Below are 17,445 nucleotides of genomic sequence, written 5' to 3'. Positions count from 1 at the left end.
TATAATATGGGAATGATACTCTATTTGTTCTTTGCGATGCATGGGAACCCTTTAGAATCATATACACTTTGACCTATTAATAATTAATAATTTTTTATTTCAAATATATATATATATATATAATCAAATAAAATCTTAAGACCAGGGGAAATAGTACAAGTATTCATATTTCATGTTGTTGGACCGTAACCTGGTTGTAAGTACTGCTTCAAAACGCCAAAAGAAGAAATAGGACCAAGAGACAAAAAATAGATAACAGGCAATTAATGGAAAACTGCATTTAAAAACTGCTGATCAAAGATTTAAGACCATAGCCTTAAAAAGTTTAGATCTACACAAAAATGTCTTTCATGTCATTGTTCTTCAGACAGTAACACTGTCATGGTTTCCTGATGGCAAAGACAAAAAGTCTTTCTGTCTTTCGGTGTGGCTGTTGTTGGATTGTTGAGGTGTACAAACAAGTGCTCTTAGAACATGCTATCACTGGAGAGGTTAAACTGAGTAAAACATCATTTCACAATTCCTTAAAGATCCCGAGAGTAATGGGACAAAATATTTACATTGTAGAACCAAAAAAGATAAAGGGAACACAGGAAGCAACCTTATTCTTTTGGAAAAAGTCCTTCATCCGGAGCTTGTTGTGGTCTACAGTGTTGTCCTGTTGAAAGTCCCAGTCGTTATCTCTCAGACAAGCTCCTCAAGTCTAGAGGGAGGCCTCTATAACATGTCCACATACTCCACCATCGTTTGACGTCCTGTACAACCTGAAGACCTATTATCCCATAGAAGGAAAAAATACCACCACTGTGCTGTGTAGAAAACATCTTCAGTGGATCTCTTTGTCATGCCACTAACATTGGAAGCCATCAGGACTGTCCAGGATACATTTTTCTCATCAGAAAATAAAACATTATTCCACCTTTCAATGTCCCACGTTTGGTGCTCTCTTGCAAATAACAAACAGGCAAGTTTGTTTCATGGAAGTAGATGTAGCCTTTAAAGATGTTTTCTGTTCTTGAAACCCTTTAAAATTCATGCCTGTAGAGGGAGCAGAGGCACAATAAACAATAAATAAATAAGTAAATAAATAAATAAAAATACTTAAATGTATTGCCTTGCAGAAGTTGAGATGAAAATTAAGCAAAAACAGCATAATTAAAAACATGCTGACTACAGTGAGTAGGTGGGAGTTTATCCAATCAGAAAGCAGCTCACTAAGATGGAGACTATATATATATATATATATATATATATATATATATATATATATATATATATATATATATATATATATATATATATGTGTGTGTGTGTGTGTGTGTGTGTGTGTGTGTGTGTGTGTGTGTGTGTGTGTGTGTGTGTGTGTGTGTTTGTGTGTGTGTGTGTGTAAATGCAAAATTTAGATTTACAATTTAAAACTCTCACATTTAAACAACGTTCAGACAAATACGTGGATGTTATATTACAGCATGAGACACAAACTCTCATTACAAATACGTTACAGACGTTGACATAAAGCGTAAACTCCCATGTTACCTCGAATGACGAGAACTGCTGTTTGACTGAATACCTTCGCATTTTGGTCGCTATTTTTTTTTACATACTTTTTGAAAAATGAGGCTTTAGGGGTGCCTTCAATCTGTATCTATCTACCCAGTTCCTAAATGACTCACGTGCTTTCTCGTCATCCGTAGCACAATTTTTTGGAGAACCCATATATGATTTACTATCCATAATTTTAGAGCTGAATATAAATTGCAATAGGCTACTGAATAAACACAATAGTCATAAAGCAGTTACGCTTATGAAGTGTTAGTCTATCAAGAGTGCAGAATGAAGTTTGCGTAAACAAGCTATAAACAGAGCACGATGAGTGCGTTCTGCATCAAAGGAGGTACGTTTCGAAAGATTTTCCATCGTCTTGTTCTGCAAATATTTGCGTAGCCCCTAGTCCCGTTCGTCCCCGGAAGAGGGAGACAACGTCTGGGAAAGAGCACCCAGACTGACGGTAGCGGGCAACGGAGCATCCGAGCATCCCATAGCCTTTCTTCCCTCAGTGTAGAGGATCGCCGTAATACTGAAGCACTATCTGCAATGTCTCCTGCACGGGCACGAGCTCTTCTCGGGCTCCTGATCACACTTTGCACACAGAGCCCACTGCTGTCGGGTAGGTCAACCTGCTTATTTCTATTTAAACAGTAATTCACCAAATCAAACTTTGTACTTTATTAGAATTGTGTAGAATTGAAATGTAGAACTTTTTTCAAAATATAATTCGTTAAGCAGCCTATATTTGTGTAGTATATTTGCCAGGGCTTTGTAATGATGCTGTCATCTTGTACTGTAATTTTCATGAGCAAATAGCTCTATTAATTACCTGCGGTTTGGGAATCTGGAGGAATAAGCCCTGTTTGTTTTATCACAGTGTGTGTGGAAGCCACGTGCCAAACCTTTATTAAACATTTCAAGCACTAATAATGCATGATGGGTGAGACAGTAATTGAACAGCTGAACCACGGGCAGGTGCACGAACTTCCAAAAGTTTACTAGCTTCGTTTTAGGTTGTAAAGAGCAAGTCATTTTTTAGCTATTTGAATCAGGTGATCATAGGGGTATGACAAACTGATGGCGATGTCACAAATGGAGTTATTTTCTGTAGCTAATTTATCAGAACTTTCCAGATATATGCAAAGAACGCACAGAATATAAATTTCTAGCCAAATGTTAAATAAGATATTTGAATTATGCATATATAACAAAATATGAAAAGGTTTGGATTCCTAATTGGATTTCCAGTAAGATTCCTGATACAGACAGCCAGACAGATAGACAGACAGATAGACAGATAGATAGATAGATAGATAGATAGATAGATAGATAGATAGATAGATAGATAGATAGATAGATAGATAGATAGATAGATAGATTGTACTGTAAGTGCAGATCTCAGCAAGTGATTTATCAAATTATAGCCAGTACAGGAAGTACAGTTAACCTCTTTAAAAGATCATCAGGGAGTGTAAAAGCACAGATGTTTTAGACATTCTTTCACTTTCAGCTCTTTAAATCAATTTTAGCCACGTTTTCTCTCTTCTCAAACCTTTCTTTCACTCTGTCTGTCCCTCCTAATTCTGAGGAGAATGCAGTGGAGCAGAGGAATCTTGGATGAGAAAAGTGGTAGCTAAGTCCTACTGAGCTGTTTTAGCTGCCACGTTACAACGGGCCCTTTTCTTTCTCACTTGCTCTTTCTCGGTGTTTTGGAAATGTTCTTTATATGAGGTCACCCAGTGCAGCCTGGGACTGCCATCAGCAGCTGCATATTATCCAGTATTCTTCTCTTTCCTCTTCTCTCCATCTTCAGCAGAACAAAATACATCCAACACAACTAAATCTTAAGCCACCAGCTGCTTAGTTTTCTGATTACAAGCCAAAAAAAAACCAAAAAAACATACGCTTCTAGATCATTTAATGGTGCCCGACTGCAGCTTCAAAACCATTGCAGACATCTGCTTGACAGATAAAAGATATATTGGAAAGAATGAGAGTCAGGATTTTGTTCCACCACCCTGGACTTTAACATCACGTCTGTTATTCTGGTAAGAATGAGCTTGTCTTGTCAGGTAAGAGCTCTGCCAGAGAGTGAGAGGAAGAGAAGAATCATGCCCTGACCAGCTACTGGAATTTAATCTTGCTCAGATTTTCACCAAGGAATTTGCAGAAAGTCTTTGATTGACGTAGGCAAGGCTGGAGGGTTTAGAAAGTCAATCTGTCGATTAGTGTGTGCTATGGTACAGTACGCCAGCATGTAGTTGGCACGATGCCCACCCTCAACCTGTCACTCAGGTGTTTAAGCATTGTCTGTCTATAATCAACGCTCGTACAGAACACCTGGGTATTTTGTAGCTCAGGTTGAAAATTCCATGCAAAAGCACTGGTGACTAAGGTATGACCTAACAATAATACACTCTAAATGCTTCTTGCATTTGTTTGAATGTCATTCAGTCAACTGAATGAAAATAATAAGCAAAGTATATTTTCGTGAGAGTCTGTTTATGCCTTTCATTGAGAAAATGATGTCAGAGCAGCAGGTGCTTGCCCTACAGGTCTTTCTATGAGTGCTTATAAAAAAAACAATCCAAGAGAACTGATAACAGGACCACAGGGCATTACTTTCACCTTCCTAATAAAGGAATTGATAACATACATGGCCCGGGGAGAGTGTGAACGAGTTATAGAACAGCTATCGAGGCAGGTTTTACGTTCCAACAATCTTACATTTGTTTTAAATATGTACATCTGATTGTATGCCTCGCTGTTCTAAATATTTGGTTTTCTGGGATTTATCGAACAGTGATTTGCTAAATCTGCTGATGGAAAGTTGTCATCAATCTAACTGGCTTACATCAAAATGTCAGAATTGCGATAGTAAATTGTGTCTTGGAAGCATCAGTTAAAAATGAGTTTTTTTTATAGATTTTTTTTTACAGCTGTCAAGAAGTTAGATTATATATTTTTCAGCTATTACAAAAAAGGTTATAATTTGTTCATTTAAAAAAAAAATAAACAATGGTCTCTACTAATGGAAAACATACTTATTACTAAGAATGTCCTTATCTGACATTAAGAATATAAAAAGGAGTCATCCATTTTACAAGCATTTTTTCATACAAGTAGATTTTTATTTTGTTAAAGACATTTTGTTTTCATGAAAAATATTTTTATAAATAAAATGAAAAATAAAACATAATCATTTTACTTCTGGAATTATAAAATGAATCACAGTTAATCATTTCTTACTACTGAGTTTGAGAATCACTGATCAAGGTGATGAACACTCTCTAATACGAGCCTTGATATGTTTCCTCCAGTATAAAATGTTTATTTTTGGAGAAAGATCTAATTCTTATGTTTTACAAGTCTTGATTTAATCAAAATGTGAACCCACCCTACATCATAAATTTTAATATGAGCCAAGTCACAGACTGGGGTTTGATGTTTCTGTGGCTTTGTGTGTGTGTGTGTGTGTGTGTGTGTGTGTACGTAACTTGCGGTAATTGCAATGACACGTGTGATGTGGTTCCAAATTATGTGGAGGGATGTTTCATTGCCAATATTACATTATAAAGCAGTGACCGAAAGGCATATGTCCATGTGTACACTTAAATAAGTGATAGAGATTGATCTCTCTCACCAGGCTTTATGCCAGAGTCATGCTGTTGTACAGTAAACAGGCACAGCGATGAGAGATTTGCTCACTCCAACTCTAAGTAGGGTTATAAAAACAGCCTGAGCACTCTAAAGAACTTCACACAGAGTTTCCAGTTTGATTAACTGAGGGCTGCAGCACTTATTGCTCTTGTTCATGCTGCAAGAAAGTTAACTAATACAATAGATCTATATTACACACTACGGCTCCCATTAAGCGAATAGTCATGCAAAGTTTACAATTTAGTTGAATTTTCCCTTGAAATATGGCCATCTGCAATGCTTAATTCTGATTGGTAAATCACATAATCTGTCAAATGTTTATGCATTGCGACCGCCAAACAGTATAACTGACCATTGTTCTAGGACAATTGAATGAACTGTAATTGCAATGTGACTGATGTGCTCTCTCCCAGCTTCTAAGCCACTGCCGCCACGAAATGTGAAGCTGACCTCCGTGGAAAAGGGGTTGAAGGTCACATGGGATCCCCCCAGCGAGCTGGATGGGCGGCCTGTTGATAGCTACAGCATCGGTTACGGGAAGTCCATGAAGTCCCTGCGATTCATGACTGTCGACAAGGACAGACGGTCAGAGTTACTAGAGGACGTAGGTAAGAATGTAAATCATTCAAGCTTAGAGACTCACATTGAGAACTTGAGCACTATGTCAGGCTTTCATGTGCATGTTGTGTTGTTTTAGAGCCTGGAGTCCTGCATTTTCTCAAGATGAGTGCAGAGAATAAGGATGGGATGAGTAAACCTGTCTACAGGGCAGAGACTCCAGGAGGTGTGTGCTTGCATGTGTGTTTAGATAGAGATATGCATGTTTCTCTATGACCCTTCAATGTTCTACATTGGTGCACGGAAAGATAAAGTATATAAAACACATATGAATGCTTTTAAACACATATGCATGCTTTTAAACTGCGCCAAAATGTGTGTCATCATTTACTCACTTTTATGTCTTTCCAAACCTGTAGGCATTTCTTGCTTTTGCAGAACACATTTGGATAATGCCTCTGTTTTTTGTCCATGCAATAAACATCAATTGAGGTCAAATGTTGTTTGGACCTCAGACTTCTTTTGTTTTCTGCAGAAGTCATACAGGTTTGGAACAACATCAGTGTGAGTAAATGATACCAAACTTTTTACTTTTAAGGCAATTATACCTTTAAATATAACAAAACAGTCCCACAGAATCCCACAGCTTTGTATACGTACAGTGGCCCCTAAAAATACAAAAATTGCAAAAAAAAAAAAAAAAAACTTTAATTAGAATATATTAGAATATTTAATTAGAATAATATATTCTAATATATGTTCAAAAACTATTAAGATCTACTACTGCTCAAATGTTTGGGGTCGGTAAAATTTAAGGGTTATTTGATCAGAAAATACAGTACAGTACAGTGATATTGTGATCTTTTACAATTTAAAATAAATATATATATTTTTTTATATTTATTTACAATAATTTATTCTTTGAAGCCAAAGCTACATTTTCAGCAGCCGTGCCATGTAATCATGTCGTGTTGTATGATTAATATCTTTGTTGAAACTTGTGATCCACCTTTGTGCCTTATTTACTCATAAAGGGTGCGTATAAATACTTAATAGTACACATTACCTGAAGTATACATTTTGGTGCCTAAATAGTACCTTTTGGAAAAAAAATAATTTGGTCACAGGCAGTGACAGCTTTTGTAGCTTTTCTCAGAGTGTTCCATGGATGTCATTAAATGTCTAAATTTACACTTTTATTAAGCTCATTATTTTGACTCGTTAGACTCTAACACACATTATTATATGGTTTTTACAAGGAAAGCAGTTATAACTTTAATGCTCTCTATGTTTTTTGGTCATAATATTAAGCCAGACTGCCACACACTCATGTGTAGACGGCAGGGTGTGGGGATATACGGTCGTTTCTGTTTTTCAAATAACTGGCATTTGTTTCTATTGAATTCCCTAAAGATATAGCATTTATGTGGCCAGTCCTTGTTTTTGTAGAGCTGGAGTCAAGAGCCTTAAGCCTTGTGTAGTGGTAGCCAGTCAATCGTCCAACGCACTCCACATAAAGTTTTTTCACAAAAGGTTTTTTTCAGTATGTCCATGTCCCTCTCCAACAAACAGGATCTGGGCATATTGCTGAAAGTCCCACAGCATTTATCCCAAAACATCTGTCATAATAGAAAAGCACATTAATAATCCTGCAAACAGATCATAAATGTTCTTGGCCGAGGATGTTTTTTAACAGTTCTAAACATATTTGGGGTACAGCTCATTGTTTTAATGATAGCTGTTTTTTTGATTGCAATATGTGCTTTTTTTTTTTTTTTTTTACACATTTATGCGTAATATAATTCAGCTTTTGTTGAGTAATTCAGTCATAAAAGCATCTATAAAAAATACATTGCTGTAAATAATAAGGTCACATATTTATTAAAAGGCAGGGTTTTCATAAGGATAAACAAATAAATATATAAAAATAAATACTGAATAACATATTTTATAGTATGAAAAATTATATTTTGAGGTTTTATATTTTGAGATAAAAATATGAGTCTGTTATACAAAGATAAAATGCTGGCAGTCCTTCTGTGTAACCACATTGCTCTTTTTTTCCTGCAGGGGGAGAGTGGGTAAAACTGGATGGTTTTGCTGTTGAGCCTTTCAACAGATCCTCCCCAGGTAGGCCCAATACTTTCCCAGCCTATGATTGATGCACAACAATTTTATGAGGAGTATTGCCAGGCAGGTTCAAGATAAACACGAAAGAGTTATGAGAAAAATTATAAGAGAACACAATTTTACGTCAAACCCTACCTTCTCGGAACGCAAGTTATTCTTCAAGTTCTTAAAAAAATATAGTTGTTACTGTACATTAATGGCAAATGACAGATTTCAGACTTGCAGTCTTATGGAAAACATCTAAGTTGTTACTCCCTTGAGAGGGTTTAAAGTTCGGACACGTGTTTGGATGCCAGAGACCTCCGATACCCCAAGTTCCTGGAAAGACAGTGGCAGTCTGTCAGCTGTGAATTTGTTAAATCAAAGCTTTTATTTCTCTTCTTTATGAATCCACTGAGCCCACTTGAAGCCAAACTCATGCAAGCCCTCCGAAGAGAAGAAGGAATCCCAGATTCAAACCAAATGAAGAGTGTTTTAGTTTCTTACAATCTCAAGAGTAAAAGAGATGAACTCATAAAACGGAGAATTCCACAGATTGAATTACATGTGATCAATGCTCCAGCATACACTGCAAGTTGTAGACAGATTATTTAGTTTTTCTACATTTAATTTCATGTTCAATACGTTTTTTAACTTAAAGTATACAATACAGCTGAATGTTTGGTTTGGTAATGTATACAAATATTTGGACCTACTGAAAATACTGATTGTGGCCACTTCCTTAACATCTCCACAGAAATGTCATTTCATTATTATTTTATTCCCTTGGTTTTCCCATAATGTTATCCAGTCCATGTTTGTTCTCTGCTATTGCTATTGTCATGATGTTACCATAGTGTTGCTCTAATTTTTCTCTGGCTTTGCCGCTGGCTTAACAAAACACATATGCTTTGTGTCATTTTGCTTGTTACCGTGATGTGGCAAGAATGTGGCAGGAAAAGCTCAATTTTATTTCACATCCACCATTGTTGTGTTATCATCTCTTTGTCATCACATTGCCAGAGAAAATCAGTGGGACTAACCCAACTTAAGAGCGGGTCCACGTGTAGCCCAGCTGAGTCCACACATGGACATGGTAACTCTGGGCTGGTTTCTGCAACCTGGAGCGTGTTATCGCATCCAAAACCTCCCACAGAGAGAGAATTCATGGAGATAATTCGTACAATCAGTGAACAAATCCGACCTGAGGGGTGGGAAAAGAGAACGATGTGGCATCATGGATCCAAGACATGAACTTGGAAGATTGACACTGTAAAAACAACAAGAAAAGGAAAAGAATTAGAGAGGGGTGAGCTACTATGTTTCACCCCTGTTTCAAGGCCAGTGATATGTGAGCCTGCCTCAGCTGTGCTGGCTGGACTCTCTATATGGGAAATGGGAATAAGTGTCTGTTTGTGTGTACAAAGGAAAAGGAGTTGTTGTTACTATCGTTTCTGTTCATTCTGAGACCTGACACTTCTTATTAACGTGCATGTTAATAATTTTGGTAGAGCTTAAGCACTGAGTAAGTGATGCCAGAGCGTTCATAGGACAGTCTTTTAGCGTACACGCAAGGCATGCGTTTAGCCAAAACCCTCACAAAAGCTATAAAGGATATGAAGCGCTTTATAAGTTCTAAAGGATTGACTCATTCCTCTCCTTCCTCCTTTCTCCCTTTTATTTTCATTCTTCAATCCTCAAAATGATCTGACATTAGTGGTCGGTGCTTTCAAAATGCATGAAGTTTTGAAACATTTATTTGAACTGCTTTCAGGTCGGTTTACAATGTAGCTTACAATTTTTAATTCATTGCGATTAATTGTATGCAAAATAGAAGTTTTTGTTAATATAATATACACGTACTGCATGTACACAATTTTTTTTATTTTGGATTCGATTAATCATGATTAATAGTTGCCTCAACAGGCAAAAGTACGTGTTTTGTCAAAAAAAGGTCCAGCAAAGAATACATAAAAATGTAGCATGACTGTTGAGAAGAAACTTCACAAGTTCGTTTTATCAATTGATTACTGAACGTTTCAATGAAACACTGGTTGAACAGTCATAATCAACCTTTAAATTACACACAGATTCTAATGAGGAAGTGTGACTACAACCGATCATCTGAGAATGATTAAAGAAGTGAAAAAAGACAGACGGATGAAGAAAGAGAGGGACTGTTTTTCATTATCCACTCAGGGATGTACGGCACACCAGAGAGAGAGGAGAGATGCGCGTGAAGCAGTGTGTTGAAGGGAAGAGAGGAGGAAGACTGTCTGACTGTCTCATTCGCTTGCCAAGTCCTGTCAGATGGGGGATTACAGTAAAGCAATAAGAGAGAGGAAGTGAGAGCGCACACAACTGTGTGGCCCTGTAACTGTGCTTACTTTAGCAAATCTCCATGTGTCTTTGTTATTCGCCAGTGTTTTTGTTTTATAAGAGATTGCAAACATGAGTCGTCCTCTGTGAAGTATAATGGGATTTAAATGTATAAGACCACTTGTGAAATTGCTTCTTTATTCGCAACTTTTTTTGCTTTCCAATATTCGTGTGCTTCGGTGTAATATTTTTTTCACTAAAGGGATTGACATTGTCAGCACCAAATTTGTGAATTTCTTCTCAAACTTTGTTTCCGTGATTAAATTAGATTTTTAATCCCAAACTTTCTGACTTTATGGATCCCTTTTGATAATGCAAAATAGACATTGTACAGAGCCAACGTTATTTGCTCTGTCCTTCTCTCATTAGGCAGGATGGTGTCTATAACCTCATCACAGATTAACCAACGGCCCCCAACTCAGAGGACGGCACTAGGACAGCAGAGGGCCCCTCAGTCGTCCTCAGGACCAGAACCCCCCCATCAAGTAGGACGCCTCCCTCTGCGACCCCAAAACAAACACAGAGTGGACCTCAGCCATCACCAAGCAGATCAGCGCAATGCTAACAAACACAAACTGGGTAAGCACAAATAGAAATAGTGCATGCCTTCAAATTTAGGTTCAAATATTTGTGAATAGACCTCAGATTGCATGCCTTCAGTATGTCCCATAGCAGGTAATGTGTAATGATACGTGGCCGTATCTGGTATCCCCCCTCTGTTCGTAGCGTCTGAGTCCGTCTATGTGGTATCACTGCAGGCACCCAGAGCCCAGGGGAGAAGTGCACCCATCACCACGGCCACCATGAATAAAAAAGTAACACCAGGTATGTCCCAGATCACAGCTGTGCTAACCAGCACTCCATATTCAGTATTTTGACTTACTCAAACCTAATACTTCTTTGTCATCCTTTTCCATTAGAGCCAGAAGTTGTGGATGAAGTAGAGGACATCACAGTTAGAGTATTGTCTCCTCAGTCAGTCCTTATCACATGGGTTGATCCACTTATTGAAAAGAAGAAGGAAATACCAGGGGGATCCAGGTAAAAATCAATTATATCATTTTTAAAATGGTGGGCCAGTTGGCTTGTTGGCATTATATATATCCCTGTTTAAAAGGCTGGTAAGATAAGTCTCTTAAATGCAACAAAGCTGCATTGATTGTACTTTTGTAAGGGATCAATTATAAATGTCTTTACTGTGTCTGTGTCGTGGCTGTGAATGACTGTCTGAACTCTGTCCCCAAACACTGTAGATTAAAGTTTTAAAATACAATGTATGTGCAGGTATTACACTGTGAAATACAGAGAGAAAGGAGAATCAGCTCGTTGGGAATACAAGGACACAACTCAGAGACGTCTCATAATTGAAACTCTTGCGGCGGATAGCATGTACGAGTTTTCTATTTGCATCTCGCAAGGAGATCAGAAGGGAAAATGGAGTGCATCTGTGTTCCAGAGAACCCCTGAATCAGGTTTGTTTATGCTCCTTGATCTGTAACCCAGATGCTTTGCTTGGTTTGCATAGCTAAGCACATACATTTATTATTAAAGGTATAATTATCTGCAAACTAAAAAGGTGAATGTCAGATTTTAAAAATCTTAACAGTATTATTTTAAAAAAATTGTTCAACATTACAAGATTATGATTTTAAAATACTAGAAGTTTTATTTTCTGTAAATGTGGTGTGAATGTGGTAGTAAAGGCAGGCTATTTAGAATGAAGTGAATTTAACTGAAATCCTTAATTGTATTGCATATCTGAAAAAATAGTTAATGATAAACAAAAGTTTTTTTGTATTGTGTCACACACCCATACAAATGCACAAAAAAAATAATAATCTTGCCTTGGTTTCTTAAACCATGTAAGCTTGTTCTAACTGCCTATTTAAGAGTAATGTCGCTGTTTACTGGCTGTTTGGAATTTTTGTTTGGAGTGATCAGAATGACCTCATTCCCATGGAAAACACAAACTGTCTGTTGTTTCCATTTGAAAAATCTCCAAGCAGAAAAAAATTAAGTTCAAGAGAATACACAGTACTCCATGTTGTTTGTATAATAATTTGTTTGTCAGTCCTAGTTTTACTTTCTCCCACATTTGTCTATGCAGCTCCTTCTGGCCCTCCAGAAAATTTTCAAGTAAAACCACTTCGAGGAAAAGGTACTGCTGTCACAGCCACCTGGGATCCACCTGAGCAAACAAATGGCCGATTAAGGGGTAAGACCACAGGGTAGCTAGGCTACAAATTTAGGAAGAAATATTTGTATTTGTTTATCATGTAGTGCATACTCTTGTATTACTTATCTGCATATCTAGCTGGGACAGGAGAAGGTATTTTGACACTGATATATTTTTATAGAGATATCTGTCAGCTCTTTCTATGACTTTTAAAATATGCCCTACATAAAGAACAGAAAACGACTTTGGCATTTGGAGAGTAAGACATTACTAATTGTTAAACATATGTCTTCCCTGAAACCACTAATCTGTATGCAGTGCCAAAATATAAGGGATTGATCAACCTTAAGCTTTACAATTTCTCCAGCAGGCATGCAGAGGACCAGTCTGTAAAGCTAAACCAGCATAAATGTACATGTGGAAAACAAAAAACTGTTCCCTTTTCATGCAGAAGGAACGTTTCCTTTTTAGTGTGTTATCCTTGGCCTACATTTATTGGTTCAATCTTGGGTATTCCCAGTGTTCGTTGGAAAATATTCAGCTTTGGTATCCAAATGAAATTGACCGTACTGATTGATTTGACATCTACTTCCAGAATACATCCTTTCCTATGCTCCTGCTATGAAACCTTTTGGCGCAAAGTCAGTTACATACCGCGGCACCATCACCTCTGCTACCATAGATGGACTTACGCCAGGTGACCGCTATATCTTCAAAATTCGTGGAGTCAATAGGAAGGGCCAGGGACCACAGACTAAAGCCATTATTGTTGCAATGCCTGCATGTAAGTATTCCCAAAAGTTGCTTTCCCCAATAAACTTTAGCAGCTTTACAAAAACTTGGTTAAGACTGGTATCTTAATTTTGTCTCTAGCCAGCTCTACTCACTTAAGGAACACAGACAGCCACAAGACAAGCCAAAGTTCCTCAAAGACATCTTCAAACAATGAATCAGACAATCAGGAGCCAGATGAGATGGAAGAGTCCGATACTCAGACCACAACTCAAGTGCCACCCACAAACCGACGAGGACGCCCTCTTTCTCAAACAAGGTCCTATCACAGCATCTTCTCCTCTGTGAGGGGTTCAGTCAGAAATGGAGGTTCTAGCTCAAGGTCAAACTCACATTCATCACCCACTAATGCCAAATTTAGAGAGGAAGATACAAATGAGCCAACTGACAGTCCAACAGAAGAGGAAATAAGAGCAAATGAAGCTACTGAGGACACAAAACCAGAGAGCAGCAATAATGCAGCACCACAAACAGAGGAACATTCAAAACACTCTCATGACACCAAAGAATCAAAACCCAGTCAGTCTGAATCTGTCAAAAGTCATCCTTGGACCCCAATCACATCCCCAATTATTGATATTAGCAGATTAAGAAGGCCTAATTCTCGATCAAGAATTCGGAGTGAAGCTTCTTCAAGTTCACAAAACCAGGAGTCTGCAGCTACAAGAAAGGACCTAACAGCGGTCTCCTATCCTGAGGAAAAGAACTCACACAACCAGAAAAGTGTCACTGACAGAACGCCTTCAGTGATCTCATCTCAGGAAACCAGGCCTGAATCAGTGAAAGAGTCAGAATCCCCCTCATCCTCATCTATCTCTTCTCCAACTTACTCTTCCTCCTCCTCAGCATCAACTTCATCATCTTCTTCTTCAGTATCTTCTCCTTCATCCTCTTTACCTTCATCATCAGCAGGTACAAGAAGGACTTCTTCCACGTCTGGTCGAGTCCCAAGTTCAGTATCTGGTGCCATGTATCCTAACGGAAGAAGAGTTGGAATTTCAACTAAAGCTCAGAGACTTCAAACAGGAAAGCACAAACCTGAGTCATCATCATCATCATCATCATCATCATCATCATCATCATCATCATCATCATCAAATGCTTCTTCACAATCAACACTGCCAATAGGAACTAGGACGAGCATTCACCATACAACAGAGGAGAAAAATACAGAGCTAGACAACACAAAAGGTGAACAACCAACTGAAGAAACCAAAAAAGCCCATTCGGATACAACTAAAGAGGATCAAACTGAACAAAAAGTAGATCTTAATGACAAAGAAGAGAAAAGCAATAGCTATGTTTCTACTTCCCATTCTTCTTCAAGGACTAACTCTTCTACAACAGGAAGAAGTTCACCGATTTCATTACCAAACCGAAATTCCAGGATAGTTACAGGAAATCGCAGACAAGATGGGAGAATACCATGGAGTAGGGCCGCCTCTTCTGTAGGTGCAGGAAGGCCAATTATTAAAGGATTTCCATCTCGTTCTACTTCTGTGAGCTCTCAAGGTACTAGTGATAAAACTTCCCCCACAACATACCCTTCAAAGCATGAGGCTAATCCTGTGTCAAAACCTAGTGTGCTAAACAAAGACACAAATGCTCCAATAAGTTCCAACAATCCCAGTAATAATGAAGATGTTAAAATTAGCAATGATCATGAAGATGATTATATTTCTGAGGAAACAGAGCGACCTTGGAGAGGCAAAGCAAAGATGCCACCTCAACTGCTGCACCTAAAACCACAACAACAGCCGTAAGCGAAATTCACAGACCTGGCCAGAATATTGAAAATGAAAGTGTGAATAGAAAACAAAGTAGCACCAGTAGCAATTCAAAGTCAATTCCTTCAGGTGCCCAAAGATTGCCTATTTTGGCTTCTAATGGTCGGGTTCGCTCTCCTGTGGTAGCAAGCCGTCTGAAAGGTTCACGGCTCCCTAGTAGGGTGTATCCAGTATCCAGTACACGGCACATAAGAATAGGATCTGTTCCCACATCAGGCTCTTCACCGTCTTCAACACACTCCTCATCAGCATCATCATCTTCCTTCTCTCAAAACAGTCCAGCAGAAACACCACTTATCTCAAATTCAGACATAGCAGACAGGAGTAATACTAATGCTAGGTTAAATCCAAGTTCAGTTTCTCGCTCTTCCCATGGGCTGTCAGCTGGTGAAAGCTCTAGTAGGAATACATCTCCTGAGTCTCGAAATCCAGTGATGGGATCGAGATTGCGGTCAATTTCAAAGGACAACACTCCAGCTAGTGGCTACAAACCTAGCTATGAAAAAGGTAATCATTGTGATGTTGGCAAGGTTATGGCATGCTCTCCATACAACAATTTCAGTTTGTTCATAAGTACACTTTTACTCTATGTTCAAAAACTCTAGGCAAAAACGGACGGCCGAATCTCACAGCTGCAAATAGCAAAGCATCCTCAACATCTGATGAAAATTCAACACCAAATGGAGTCCGACATATCACAGGTCCTGATGGAACAAAATGGGTGTGTTTATTTGCAGTGTTAATTATTGCTAAATTTGGCTAAATATAATACATGTGCCTAAATCCATTAAGGTATTTAATAAATTGTATCAGTTTATTTACTACAGACAAACTGTTTTATACAGTCCTTTTCTTGTTCTAATTTTAAACTACAAATGATAAAGTGTACCTTTTACCCATAGCACTGATAGTGACCCTCTGGTTTCATCATTGACTTTCATTAAACATAAATGATAGAATGTAATTTGAGATACTGTGATCATAATGTCCATATCTATGGCTTCTGTTGCGTCTTTTGTGTGGATACACTAATAAATCAGAAAGTACTGCAGTCCAAACATAATTATCTTTAAAGTAAACAAAGACAGTGATGTGAACAGTTTTGTCTCTCTAGGCATGGAAACTCCACAGGCAGGAACCTTAGGGACACTTATTTAAGCAAGACTGATTGACTGTTGTCTCATTTTGTTTTGAAAGAAGGATTATTCTTCTTTATAAAGTGTCATTCACTCTTTTAGGTAGTAGATCTTGATAAGGGTGTCCTAATGAATGAAAACGGCAGAGTTCTTCAGGATTCAAGAGGAAGACCCAGAAAAGTTGTCCTTGGAGAGGATGGCAAGACTATTTTTGGTGAGAATTTTAACTTAATAGAAAAAAGTTAATAGAAATAGAAGAAGGTTACCTTAATAGAAGAAGCCTATTTTAAACTGACTTTTTTCTATATTAGATGATCAGGGCAGCCCACTGGTAAACCAGGAAGGATTAGCATTATTTGGTCATGGAAGAGACAGTCGGCCTGTGGTTAATCCTAGTGACAAATACCTTACTGTGGGAGGAAAACCCATCATTGGCTTGGACCGCCCTAAACCAAGGATTACAACCACGACTACAACAACCACTACAACCGAAACTACAACAACACCAGAACCTACTACAACAGAATTGGTAACAGAAACATTGGAGCAGTCAACATTAGCGGCTGAGCCTACATGTCCACCTGGACTTTATTCTCGACTGGATCAGAATGGTTTCCCAGTATTGGATGCTGATGGAATACTTAACTGCTACTCTGAAGGTGAGATGGACTCTTTGCATACATACTAATCTCTAAGAATTAAGTAATATGATGTATATTTAGTAATGTGTGTCAAAGCAAAAATGATGGAAAAGATACTGGATGATATTTAAGATGAGACAGAAAAATGTTTGGCCCAGTTGGCTCTTGTATAACAAGCCTTGTCACAGGAATGTATTTAGTACCCACAAGACTTGATCCTCTATAATTCAGAATCAGTATTCTAAAGATAATGTTAGTTAGAAAGTACACAGTATACCTCAAAGGATATACTACGTTATGGCCAAATAACCTGCTATGCTTTGAGTCTGCATGGTTTCCTATACTGTAGAACAACAACACTGTAAATCTTAAACAAAGCAATAACTGCAAAAACACCAAATAACAGGTAAAATGTGCAACCCATTAAGGCCCACTTACACTAAGTAAACCCTCAGTGTTAAAGCTGATGTGTGTAATTTTTTCAGTGATCAAATATTTCCTTCTAATCCGACTTTATATGTGAAGAAAATCGTATAGACATTTGTAGGCTGATTTTCCTGGTGTGTTTGTGTGAGCATCCTGATTAGTACAACATAGCAGCATTGTGTTTTGGTTCTATTCATTATTTGTTGATTGGATTTTAAGATTTGCACTCAAAA

The 17,445-nt window shown here is 37.9% G+C and overlaps 1 protein-coding gene across 1 annotated transcript in view; it reads left to right on the top strand.

Moving 5' to 3' along the window:
* Positions 1 to 2,061: 2,061 nt before the first annotated feature.
* The window catches only part of LOC122334672 (fibronectin type III domain-containing protein 1-like), a 29,521-nt gene continuing 14,137 nt past the window's right edge, over positions 2,062 to 17,445 (top strand). The window contains 15 exon segments of the mRNA XM_043232680.1: positions 2,062 to 2,167; positions 5,622 to 5,816; positions 5,906 to 5,992; positions 7,837 to 7,896; positions 10,624 to 10,833; positions 10,981 to 11,079; positions 11,175 to 11,295; positions 11,539 to 11,726; positions 12,362 to 12,469; positions 13,026 to 13,214; positions 13,304 to 14,923; positions 14,926 to 15,516; positions 15,615 to 15,730; positions 16,248 to 16,359; positions 16,457 to 16,804. Of these exon segments, the coding sequence (XP_043088615.1) occupies positions 2,095 to 2,167; positions 5,622 to 5,816; positions 5,906 to 5,992; positions 7,837 to 7,896; positions 10,624 to 10,833; positions 10,981 to 11,079; positions 11,175 to 11,295; positions 11,539 to 11,726; positions 12,362 to 12,469; positions 13,026 to 13,214; positions 13,304 to 14,923; positions 14,926 to 15,516; positions 15,615 to 15,730; positions 16,248 to 16,359; positions 16,457 to 16,804 (4,117 nt within the window). The 5' untranslated portion in view covers positions 2,062 to 2,094.

The sequence above is a fragment of the Puntigrus tetrazona genome, unplaced genomic scaffold (assembly GCF_018831695.1).
Source record: "Puntigrus tetrazona isolate hp1 unplaced genomic scaffold, ASM1883169v1 S000000621, whole genome shotgun sequence".
In the NCBI taxonomy this organism is placed as follows: Eukaryota; Metazoa; Chordata; class Actinopteri; order Cypriniformes; family Cyprinidae; genus Puntigrus; species Puntigrus tetrazona.
This window is presented reverse-complemented; position numbering and strand designations above follow the sequence as displayed.